This window comes from Schistocerca gregaria, chromosome 3 (assembly GCF_023897955.1).
Source record: "Schistocerca gregaria isolate iqSchGreg1 chromosome 3, iqSchGreg1.2, whole genome shotgun sequence".
Lineage (NCBI taxonomy): Eukaryota > Metazoa > Arthropoda > Insecta > Orthoptera > Acrididae > Schistocerca > Schistocerca gregaria.
The window spans coordinates 497,908,417-497,921,149 of NC_064922.1; the positions used below are offsets into that span (position 1 = coordinate 497,908,417).

Below are 12,733 nucleotides of genomic sequence, written 5' to 3' on the forward strand. Positions count from 1 at the left end.
GGCGAGTGTCTGAGAACAATGTGTGTCCATAAACTTTTGTTTCAGACGCGGAAAGATCGATACATAAACACTTGGCATGTAGAAGCAAGCGTTTGGGGAAGATGCTTCAGGTAACAGTCAAACTTTCGACTATTTAAGCGTTTTCAAGAGCATCGTTTCACGTTGATCCCCATTCATAAAGGCCGTCAACCACCAGTACTCCTGATAATGTCGCTGCTGCTGAGAATATGGTGTCGGAAGATCGCTGGCAGACCTTCCATGAAGTATGCAATGTTGTTGTGTTGCCTTATGGAACGTGTCAGAGGATTTTTTCGGACGAAAGTGACATACCAGTGATTGGTTTCTCCACCACGACAGTGCGAGGTTACACACACTGCCCTCGTCACCCTTGAATTTCTGGCGACCTTCACCCCAATCTGGCACCGAGTGATTTTTTTTATTCCCCAGAATGAAATTTAGATTAAAAAGCCGAAGATGTCACACAAATGAGGAGATTTAAACAGAACCGCAAGTGATACTCCACAGGCTCACTAAAAATCCATTTCAAGGAGCTTACAGTTTATGAAAAAAGTTGGAATTTACATGACCGATGTTTTCGGAATCCACACTGACTACGGCTGGTCCCGGCGGGGGATCGAATCCTTCCTCGGGCATGGGTGTGTGTGTTTGTCCTTAGGATAATTTAGGATAAGTAGTGTGTAAGCTTAGGGACTGATGACCTTAGCAGTTAAGTCCCATCAGATATCACACACACACTGACTAGATTGGGGGAAGTGATTCTTTTCGATAGTCACCCTTAACCCCACCCCCCTCCCCTCTTCCCCGCCGAGGGGACTGCTTTGGAGGAGATGGTGATAAATAAGATCCAGGTAAACCAAAATTTTATTTACTACTAGACTTCATCGACCCATGGCTTTCCAGACGTCATGTTTAAAAAAGCAGCAAGTTAGTATTCACAAGACCGATGTTTTCGGAATCCACACTGAGTGGATTGGGGGAAGTGATTCTTTTCTATATACCTCATCAAGTTTTACCTCTTCACAGGGTTCTACAACAGATATGCATCAATTGCACGGTACTTTTGTGGATAATTTCTGTTGCCCTTCTCGTAGACGGGTGACACTTGTGCTTTTTTCTGTTCACTAGGGTCCGTTTTTGTTCAACCGATGGTTAAAATGAGAGCTAAAAATGGTTCAAATGGCTCTGAGCACTATGGGACTTAACATCTGAGGTCCTCAGTCCCCTAGAACGTAGAACTACTTAAACCTAACTAACCTAAGGACATCACACACATCCATGCCCGAGGCAGGATTCGAATCTGCGACCGAAGCGGTCACGCGGCTCGAGACTGAAGAGCCTAGAACCGCACGGCCACACCGGCCGGCAAAATGAGAGCTAACTCGGCTATAAATACTTTACAGAATTAAGCACATGCAGACTTTAATTGAAAATAATAAAAATGTTTAGGACTGTAAGCTCTTGATCCTGCGATTTTTAAATCGCTGTAACTAATAGATCATTAACATAAAACTGTGTATCTTTTCTGACGTCTGAAGAAAGCACTCGGCGTGATTCTGATTCAGTAAAGCACTGACTAATGTATGCTATTTATTTTTGCGAACTAATGCAACAATATACAGTACACTGAGGAGAGAGATTATTTACATTTTCATCGATAACAAAGCCTACTTGAAAGTAATTTGTTGGTAAGCCCTCCCACCAGTCCATGTAGACCGACAACTTCGGAGAACCTGAGTACTCCCAAAGTATAACACCTATTTGTTTGAATTAATTTTGATTATAACTGTTGTTTTTGCAATCTTATTTTATGTTCCTTTCACTAATTGTGATTTTAGCCACAGTATAACTTTACAATATATTTGCCTGTCACGCATCAACGTATTTAGCTGAATGTCTGAAGCATGCTGTAGTCTTTAATCAATTAAGAAACGGTATTATTCTCATTATTTCTTGCCAGATGTTGCAGAGTCATGTTTCCCCCTTTCACCACGAAACATAACATAAATCAGGCTTTCTCAACCGATTTTCACGAATTTTTTGCTGTCTATAGACGTAAGCTTTATGAGTTTATAATAAGATCTGTTTTATTTTTTACAATCAGCAATAATAATTTATAATCAGTTTCGAGACAGTCTGCACAAACTAGCGCCTATAACGATGTGTAACTCTCACTTCTGTTTGCTGTTAACTCAAGCTACGGTAAAAGTACAATGATATCGAAAATTAAAACAAAATTTTACAAGGTTGCGTTTATTTTGAAACAAAACTGTATAATCAGGTGGCAGTAAAGTAAGAACAGTACAAAGAATACAGGACTTAAACAACTGCAACATGCATAGCGGTAGACAAAAATGATCTTGGATTTTTGCAACTTAACGAATTTGCAAACACATTGCAACAACTGGTTACTGCGCTCAGTATAGCGTGTGACTACCTCTGGCTGCAATACAAGCCTGACATACTGTGGATTATGCTGTCACTCACTCATCTTGAGGCCATTCTCCCTGCAGTGCTGCTCGCAAGTCTTTGAGAGTAGTTGGCGAATGCTGACGTGATGCAACCCGTGTCCCCAGAGCATCCCAGACATGCTCTGTGAAATTCAAATCGGGAGAGCGAGAAGGCAACGCCATGCGTACAGTATCTTCCGTTTCTGAGAAAACATCAACCATGTGTGCTCTATGAAGTCGAGCATTGTCGTTCAGCAATACGAAGTCTGGGCCCACAGCACCTCGCTACAAACGCACACGAGATTCCAAGATCTTGTCCCGATACATGACGGCTGTTAAACCTTGCCGATTCACCGGACAATTTCATGAAGAGTTGTTTGGATGGTGAACATAATCCCTTCCCACACCATTAGGGATCATCCTCGATAACAGTCTGTTTCGACAATGGTTGGGTTCAAAAAAATGGCTCTTAGAACTATGGGACTTAACATCTGAGGTCATCACTCCCCTAGTACATAGAACTACTTAAACCTAACTAACAAAAGGACATCACACACACCCATGCCCGAGGCAGGGTTCGAGCCTGCGACCGTAGCGGTCGCGCGGTTCCAGACTGAAGCGCCTAGAACCGCTCGGCCACTTCGGCCGCCAATGGTTGGGTCCCGAGATCGTGTTCCACTTTCCCTCCAGATGTGAATCCGTCGAGAATCATTGTCCAGTCCAAATCAGGATCATATGTGAAAAGAAAGTTGGCCCACTGTTCGAACATCCAGGTGGCATGTTGGCGGTGTAAGTAGGATGTTTAGATTTTTTTATTGGTAACGCCAACGCCACGTAGCGCTCTGTAAGAAAATCACTGGCTGTGCTGTGTGCAGTCTGTGGCTGGTTTGCATTGTTGTCTGCCATTCTAGTGTTGGGCAGCGGCAGCTGGATGCTAACAGCGCGTAGCGTTGCGCAGTTGGAGGTGAGCCGCCAGCAGTGGTGGACGTGGGTAGAGAGATGGCGGAGTTTTGAAATTTGTAAGAATTGGTGTCACGAACTGATATATATATATATATATATATATATATATATATATATATATATATATATATATATGACTATTAAGGTAAATACATTGTTTGTTCTGTATTAAAATCTTTCATTTGCTAACTATGCGTATCAGTAGTTAGTGCCTTCAGTAGTTTGAATCTTTTATTTAGCTGGCAGTAGTGGCGCTCGCTGTATTGCAGTAGCTTGAGTAACGAAGATTTTTGTGAGGTAAGTGATTTGTGAAACGTATAGTTTAATGTTAATCAGGGCCATTCTTTCGTAGGGATTTTTGGAAGTCAGATTGCGTTGCGCTAAAAATATTGTGTGTCAGTTTAAGCACAGTCATGCACAATTTTTCAAAGGGGACGTTTCAGCGGTTCCACTCTATAGGTTCCCTTCTGTGAAGATGCGTCTGAGATACACATAAAGCAGGTCTCCGAAAATAAAGGCCACACTGCCGAAGCTTTCTGTGCAACGTTTCCCTCACGTCAAGTGGATACTGAGAGATCAGATGCCAATTGCCGTGCAGTACTAAGGCGGTTCAGCCGTGCCCTTACAGCCAAATAACGGTTCTCTCTTTCTGATGTTGCACGTGGTCGCCCCCGCCATGGTCTTCGGGTTGTTTAGATCTCTGTAAACTGTTGCCACATCCGAAAAGCAACAGAACGATTCACATTAAGCTACCGGGACTCATCAGTTTGCAACTGTCCCTTTTCGTGGTTCTCCACCACAGAGAGCCTGATAGGCGTCTTCTCTGTGCCATTCTGCACCGTCTGTGACTGTGTATACAGCGATTGTGGATGTCAGACTGCCCGGAAAACACTATCCCGTTTGATAGGTGCTCTGACTTCATCGTTGAGGTGGTTTTCCGTTGACTAGAATGCCATTTTCCCTGCAGAACACGATCGTGTGGATACCTGTCGCCAGTTTTTATGATTACATCGTGAATTAGACACAGGATGGGGAAACAGTGGTTTGTTGCTTTGATTTTGGACACCAATGAATTTAACTGAGGTTACCTTACTTTTCCCGCTTACGGGAAGCAAGAGAACGAGCATCCTGCTAACTTGCTCAGTTTTAATGTAAGCAGTATTGATTGTGTAGCTGAGATGATAGTTCAAAAATCATTGTTAATGACATCATCAGTTAGTGCTTAATCTATTGAAATGATATTTTACTATACGTTACCTTCTCATCATCATCATCTTCTTCTTCTTCTTCTTTTCATTAGGCTCTGCTGTACTTAATTTTTGACAATTTTATTTAAATCTGCGGCGCAGATGCCCTTACTGTCTGTGAACTGTGTAAACTTTGCTCTGTTTGTGGCTGTATGTTAAATGTTTGTGTGACGTATGCTCGTAGGCGGAAAGTGAGATCCTCGCAGTTCAGTGCTACAGGTCACGCGCTGTCTTCGTGGTTTCAAAAATTTGGTCTGATGTATTGTTAATCTTCTAGCGACACCCTCAGCAAAAATCTCCACTTTGATTCAGTGTCTGCATGAAATGCATACACTTGGAGGCTATGGCCGAACGGATGTCTTGTAAAAGTTTTTCTCTCGCAGTGGTAATTTTCCATGTGCTGTGTCCAGCATGTTAATTTGCGGAACGTTAAGTGTACGATATTTACCAGCTGGTCTAGTTGCTACGTTTCATAAGAGTAGAGCATACTGTGGTCGTGTTCGTGATCAAGGGCAACTTCGTATTTATTTTTTTTTTTTTTTTTTTTTTTGCAGGTTATTTGTGGACAGTTACGTTGTTACTGCCTATATTAGCATTTCTGTCGGGCAAATTTCACTTATTTACCCTAAGTTTGATCTCTGAGAAAAACAGTACTTCATAGTAAATTTGTTTGCCTAAACTGAAATTATGAAGACAACATAAAACACTTTTGAGACAGCCGTGTATTTTTTTTATTTATAGACCAGAAATAGCACTGACGTCGTTTAATATGCTTTTTCATCACGGAGTCTAAGATCTATTGAAGCTAACGAAGACATGCACAGATTTCACAGAATAATGACTTTCTAACACAAGAGACAACAGCAGGTTCGTTGGCATACTGCGTTCCGTAATGTGTGTTTCAGTCTGCTCCTATAAAATGAGAATAGAAATCTCTAATCTATATTTTTGCAGGTGTGATCGCAACAATCGTATCTTGTATCTTACACATTTTAAATTGAGAGACGTAAGCACACGTAAACTTTCATTAGTTCTTTTAATGTTCTTAATGGCAGCATGTTTACGACACTAGAGATGCTGACATGAGTGAAGCAATGCAGTTAGAGGTAAGGATTCGCAAAGCTCATCCGATCAGTTACATACTCTTCCCTTACTTGTTGATGATGCTTATACAGGTGAAGATTTTCCAGTAGTAGAGCAAGGCGAATGTATTTTGAGTCTCTGTTAATTTTCATGAAATTTCATGCATCTTTTGTTTTCTAATTTTCATTTATCATTCTCTTAGACAAGCTGTGAATCATTTCTCTGCAGGCAGCTATTCCTGGTCGAGTACAGTAATGCAGATGGACCTGCACAATAAACTTTCACGCTTACCTTTGCAAATGAATCAGTGTTGCTGCCGGAAATTGAAGTGTCACACCTGCCTCTCATAGCCTATATGTGAATGTTTAAAATCTGTGCATCGCAGTTTTTCCCTACCTGTTATTATACAAAATTTCACTATTTTACTTGGACATAAATTATAGTAGCCCATTGAAAGAACTCTGGGAGTATGTATTTTTATGTTGTGGTTCTAACCCATAAAATAAAATACAGTTGTTTAAATAAAAGAAAAGATTCTGTGAAACGTGGACTGGAGACAGAATCAGAGATTTTTATTTTCAATCTTTTGTTACCTCCTCGAAAACTGTCTAGGAATTACCTCAGAATATAAGCAGAAATTTAAAGTTTAAGTAAGAATCATGTGGACTGCAAATGTTCAATGTACAGTTTATTTGGTGACTGAATATCACAATTTTAATATAGATAAAAAGCGAAACAACAATAAACAATTTACTGCGTCAAAGTAGAACTTATTCTACAAACAATATTTACAATACAATAACATTATTTGTTGCTAAATATCATGAACAAGCAGGTATAATTGTCAGATAGTCTTTAGACTAAACTCAAACAATAACAGCAAAAATATTTACTCAGACTGGCCATAAGTCCCATAGTAACTTTCTTCACATAAGTAAATCTTTTCACCAGATTTGTGACACTAAAAAACTTTGACGATAACAAAACCCAGAAGTGTTTCACTTACGGCATTCCGCTATCATAGAATACAACAACATGTTATCACAAAATTTCACCAACCTCAGACATACGACAATGAGATCATTCCTTCATTGATTTTATTTGAAATGTTGGTCAGGTTCAGCTGTTTGGAAAAAAAATAGTATATAATGTTTCGATCTGTTAGATAAGTTATGAATTAGACCTTCCACTAGCAATGCTCAGAGACTAAAATGAAGCACTGAAAAATGAAACTGACTCGGACAGTGTTTACTGTGGCATGGGAAATATAAGAGGGTTGGGTTATAAACAGAAATTCCAGTTGACATCTTAGTGAACTTCACTTATTAGTGCGGCGGAACCATCGCAAAACGAAAAAAAAGTTACATGCTTGTCTTCAGCTATCTTCCCACAGGTAAAACAGTTCATTGGTGTCTTGCTTGAGGCGTACAATTCAGTTTGTAACAGCTGTGATCAGAAGAACGCTGTTATGAGTAACATTTCTCGCTCTACGACTCCTTAAATTTTAAAGATAAAGAAGGTTAAACGAACTATACGATAATTAGTTTATTTTCTTCAATGGACAAATTGTATGGAAGTAAACATAGTTGAAAAGTTAAGATACACACGAGCTTTGTGAAACCTTAATCACGACTAAGCATTTTCTTGTAAGTAGCAATATTCTTATGCTGAAAATATCAATCAACTGTGACAGTCAACGCTTAATTCCAAGTTCTGTACGCTCTTTTGATGTTTCGATTTATAATCAGTGAGTGTAAAATAAAAGTATAAACAGCGAATGAGGTTGTGAGGTCGACTTGTTACAACGTAGTTATGTAATTCGTCACTCAGTCCGTGTCTGCAGCTTCCAAGGGACAAAACATGCTATAATTTTCTACAGAGCTGCACTGTTTATTTCTGAGCTGTTTATCGCCACAACTAAGTGTACAGATTTCCTATTCCTAAAGGTGTACAAGTACATTTGTAAGGTAAGTGTCGAAAAGAGGAATGATCTCATATCCTGGCTGTCTGCATCTCCTTTGGACTGAAACACGGTGTATACAACACCTGAAGAGATGATCTGTGATTTACTTGATGTTCCTTGTCGGTAGTGACAATGACGCTTCCGTGGATTTTTCAGCAAAGACAAGTCTAGGACGGGAAGTTTTGTTTACGTTACGTATTCCGAAGTGCGACATCAAAAGACGTTTTCGTGTCGTCTGTTAGCTGCAATGGGCAACAGTGACTCCATTCCAACTTGGAAGTGGCAATTTCCAGTGAAGCTGAACAGACGACACGTTTTCAACCATGAATTGACAAATTAAAATTAATTGTCTTTGCAGGAGGTGGAAAGATTGTGTCACTAGTCCCTTGGCTTTAGATAGTGCTTGCATATGAGGTCATACAGGAATGCACGAACTATTAGAGTGTGTGGATAACTCGAATCGTCTTTGGACATGAAGCTACTTTGTTTTCAGTGACAAGCAGCTGTATTCGAAAGGCATCTGAGACTGTGTACAGCCGTGGTACACAAACTCCTAAGGCAGGTTGTTCGGGGCTGTGCCGCGTCACGCTTTGGTCGTGAGATCGATGGGCGTGGCACGGTGCGCCAGCGAGGCGTGGCCCTCCGCCTCGTCGACGTCTGCGCCGCAGCCGTGCGACAGCCCCGAGTCGGAGCGGTGGCCGTCGGCGTCGCCGTCTCCGTCGGCGTCGCCTTCGTCGTCGTCCTCGGCGCCGTCTGCGCCACTTCCCTTGCTGCCGCTGAACCCTCCCGGCGACAGCGACCGCCGCTCTTCGGCTCGTATGCGGCAGCCCTTCATCGACAAGTCCATCGGGTTCTCCTGCTCCTGATCGGAGAGCAGCAGCGAAGGAGAGTGGTGCGACGACGAGCCGTCGTCTTCGTTGGCGTCGTCGTCTGCGTCGACGTCGCTGCCCGTGGCGCCTCTCGGCGTAGACGGCGGGGAGACCCTCTGGGACTGCAGGATGGCGTCCAGGAAGAACCTCTTGCCGGCCGCGGCGTCGATGGTGTTATTGTTGAGGGTGGAGGCGTGCGTCGTCGGCATTTTGGGCACTCCGGCATGGTGGCCTTGCTGCTTGTGTGGGCCAGCCGGAGGGTAGACGTATCCGCCGTGCGTCGGGAAGAGGAAGGGCGCGCCTGCCGCTCCCGCACCGGCGAACGCCGACGGCTGCAAGAAGGCGGCGGCTGCCGCGGCGGCAGCGTGCGGGAACACCGAAGGCGCCAGAGACGCCAGCGTCGCGAACGGCAGCGGAACGAACATTCCGTCCTTGTGCGCTGCCGGCGACGCCGACTCCTTGAAGAGGCTCGCTGTCCGCGAAGCCAGCCGCTGGTCGCTCACCTCCACCGACGAATCGGAGTTGTGTGACTCCGGGGAACTGATGGACGGCGACGTCGAATTCTTGTACTCGTCCAGACCCAGAAGCATGAGGTCTTCCTTGGCCCGCTGGTGGTGGTGGTGCGACATGGCTGCAGCCAGCTGGTGATGTAATCGAGGGTCAAAATGAGGGTGGTTGCCGGGCTGGGCTTGGTGGTGGCCGAGTATCCCCAGCGCAGATGGATGCGGGGGCGACCTCTGCTGCCTCCCCACCTGCTGCTGGTGCAGGTGGTTCTGCTGCTGCTGCTGTTGCTGTTGCTGCTGCTGCTGCTGTTCTTGCAGCAGACAGTGTATCTTGAACCAGTTGGAGCGCCGGCCGTAGCGGGAGCCGCTCTTGGACATGCCCACCAGCAGGCACTTGCGCAGGCGACACGCCTTGCAGGATGTGCGGTTCTTCTTGTTGATGACACACTCCCCGTTGTTCTTGCACTCGGAGATAGAGCCGAGGTTGTTGTATGACCGTCCAAAGAAAGACTGAAAAGAATAATATCGAAATTAAAACTAAAGAAATTACTGAAAAGAAACAAATAGAAATAGTGTTAAGCTGAACTTGTTAAAACTGCAAACGGCAATTAACTGATGATTTATTCACAGTACTGGCTTGACTGTGTTAAACTAGCGTCTTCAGGTGATATATAACGTCACATAGGTTAGCACAAGGAGACACCCCCAACATTCGTAACCCCATGGAAAGGGTAAGTAGTCAGCAAATAACAAACGGCAGGTTAAAATGGTTCAAATGGCTCTGAGCACTATATGACTCAACTTCTGAGGTCATCAGTCCCCTAGAACTTAGAACTACATGAACCTAACTAACCTAAGGACATCACACACATCCATGCCCGAGGCAGGATACGAACCTGCGACCGCACCGGTCGCGCGGTTCCAGACTGTAGCGCCTAGAACCGCTTGGTCACACCGGCCGGCTTATTCAAGTTCAGTTTAACATAAATGTCATCGGCTGTGGCTGACCATGCTGTAGAACTGCATGTAATATAGTGAATAACGCATCTTACGAAATATGAAAGGCATAAGCAAAAATATATTAATAAGTGAAAATTATAATCAAGGTTAACAGTAGCTAGTTACATAAAAGCCTATTACTAAGTCTGTGAAAGATCTCAGAGTTTCGATAGACATAAAAAGTGCTTCCGAAGATTTAATAACGTTCACTATTGCTAGTGGAGCTCCCCCTAAGATGCAACAGCAGCCAATACGGCCTTCAGTAAAAGTGGCAAGCAGTTAACAGTTCTGGAATAGGTACGAATTTTGTCCATTGTGAACGTGTAGGCTTTTGTTTCGAGCAGAATTCCAGAAGAAAACACCTGTTTTCAATAATATAAAATTACATCACGTAGGCTGGATGTATATAACTACACGGCTGAGTTACGGTGTACTGTGGTGGCATTCTTTATTAAAATGAGCCTTGGGGGCATTTGGATAACTTCACATGGGGAAGAATCTTCGGGAAACTGGAAGAAGGACGAAATGTGACGGGTGTAGCCCAGGAGTTTGATATTGCTGACGGCATAGTTTCAAATGCATTGGGAGCACTCCGAACCTAAGGCACTGCTGCCCGAAGGAGAGGGGGCAGTCGATCACGGCCAACACCAGCACATGACCGCAGCACTGTGCAGCAGGCAAGAAGGGACCCAGGTCAAACGGCCGTTGGAGTTGCAACTAACTTTAACAGGAGTGCACGGCGCGCAGCCTCACACTTTAAAGTGGCACGGTGATTGCATCGTAGGGGCCTCTTGGTCTGGCGATCACTACACGGTCTTCCGTTCATATCCGTACATCGGCCGCACCGATTTCAACGGTACCTAGAGCATAGAAGCCAGACCAACGATGAGTGAATGCGCATTCTCTTCTCGGATGAGAGCAGATTGTCTGAGAACTGATTCTGGACGTGCCCTCACAAGACGAGAGGTGAGATCGCGCAATGTACTCAGGGACATTGTCCAACTTGATCGTTTTGGTGGTCCAGGTGTTGTGGTGTGAGCAGGCATAATCTTACAAGGGCGTACTGACTTCCAAATCTTTCAACACGACACACACACGCCAGCCGACGTTGCTGTGACACTGTGCTCCTTCCACAAATGCGTCTTTTCAGGGTCACATTCGGTCCTTACTTCATTTAAATGGATGACAATGCCCGACTGCATCAAAAAATGTGGATGGAGGAGCTCTTGGAACGAGACGATATTCGGCGAATGGACTGTCCTCTCCGCCCCCCGACTTAAATCTCATCAAGCACATGAAACATGCATTCGAAAGACGTCTAACCGCACGTTTACATGTTCCAATGACGATCGAGCAGTTGTGAAACATACCTGTGGAGGGGTGAAACACTCTACCTCAATAATAAATACAAGTGTTATTTATGTTCGTCTCACTGTATATTTCTTTCAGTTACCTTCTGTACTGTACTGTACTATACTGTAGCAATTCTTTCCATGTATGGTCCAAGTTTCATCGAGCCATGTTCCTTGCGAAAGTTACTTTCGTTCTTAAGTTTAGTAACTAGTCTCAAAAACACGTGTTCTGGCAAAGTGAATTAATGTAACACAGACTGATGGAGAACATCTTGAATAGCGAAACACAATGGAACTGAATAGGGCTGAAGCAGCCATTTACGATATAAGGTGGAACTAATTGCAAAATAACATTTACGTCATCCCTTCTGATCGGTTGCGTGTGAAGCAAACATAAAAAGGTAGAATCTCGCTGTGCTTACTAGGTGAATTGTTGAAGAACATACGTTAGAAAAAAGCCGGAAACAAAACATCAGAGGACTGTTTTAATTGTGCATAGAACAGATTGGAAAAGCGTAGAGGAATTGAAAATAAGGACAGCGGATAAGAATTAGTCACACATCACGCTAACACCGTCTAACACCGACTCTATCCTAGCTAATGGCCTCAGATCGTTGAGGAAGAGACTCCAGAAGTTTCTTCACCTACCAATGGACGGATTGTAAAGTGATGTGTTTCATCTGTTGTTCCAGATATCTGTAGATAGCTTTCCTGGGTTAAATAATTAAATAGTCGTATAACGTGATTGTCTGGGAGTTCCTCAAGACGGATGTTCAGTTGCCTATTGCAAGTCTTTCAATTGGACCCTACTTCAGCGATTTGCATACGTTATGTGATCAAAAGTATCCGGACATCTGGCTGAAAATGACTTACAAGTTCGTGGCGCCCTTCATCGGTAATGCTGGAATACAATATGGTGTTGACACCCCCTCAGACTTGATGATAGCTTCCACTCTCACAGGCATACGTTCAATCAGGTGCTGGAAGGTTACTTGGGGAATGGCAGCCCATTCTTCACGGACTGCTGCACTAAGGAGAGGTATCGATGTCGGTCGGTTAGGTCTGGCACGAAGTCGGCTTTTCAAAACATCCCAAAGGTGTTCTATAGGATTCAGGCCAGGACTCAGTGCAGGCCAGTCCATTGCAGGGATGTTATTGCAGTGTAACCATTCCACCACAGGCCGTGCATTAAGAACAGGTGCTCGATCGTCTTGAAAGATGCAGTCTCTACCCCCAATTGCTCTTCAACAGTGGGAAGCAAGAAGGTGCTTAAAACATCAATGTAG

The 12,733-nt window shown here is 43.8% G+C and overlaps 1 protein-coding gene across 1 annotated transcript in view; it reads right to left on the reverse strand.

The window, feature by feature from the left end:
- Nucleotides 1-6,436: 6,436 nt before the first annotated feature.
- Nucleotides 6,437-12,733, reverse strand: part of LOC126356196 (knirps-related protein) — a 112,293-nt gene continuing 105,996 nt past the window's right edge. The window contains exon 3 of the mRNA XM_050006982.1: nucleotides 6,437-9,606. Within this exon, the coding sequence (XP_049862939.1) occupies nucleotides 8,308-9,606 (1,299 nt within the window). The 3' untranslated portion in view covers nucleotides 6,437-8,307. The remainder of the gene's footprint in view (nucleotides 9,607-12,733) is intronic.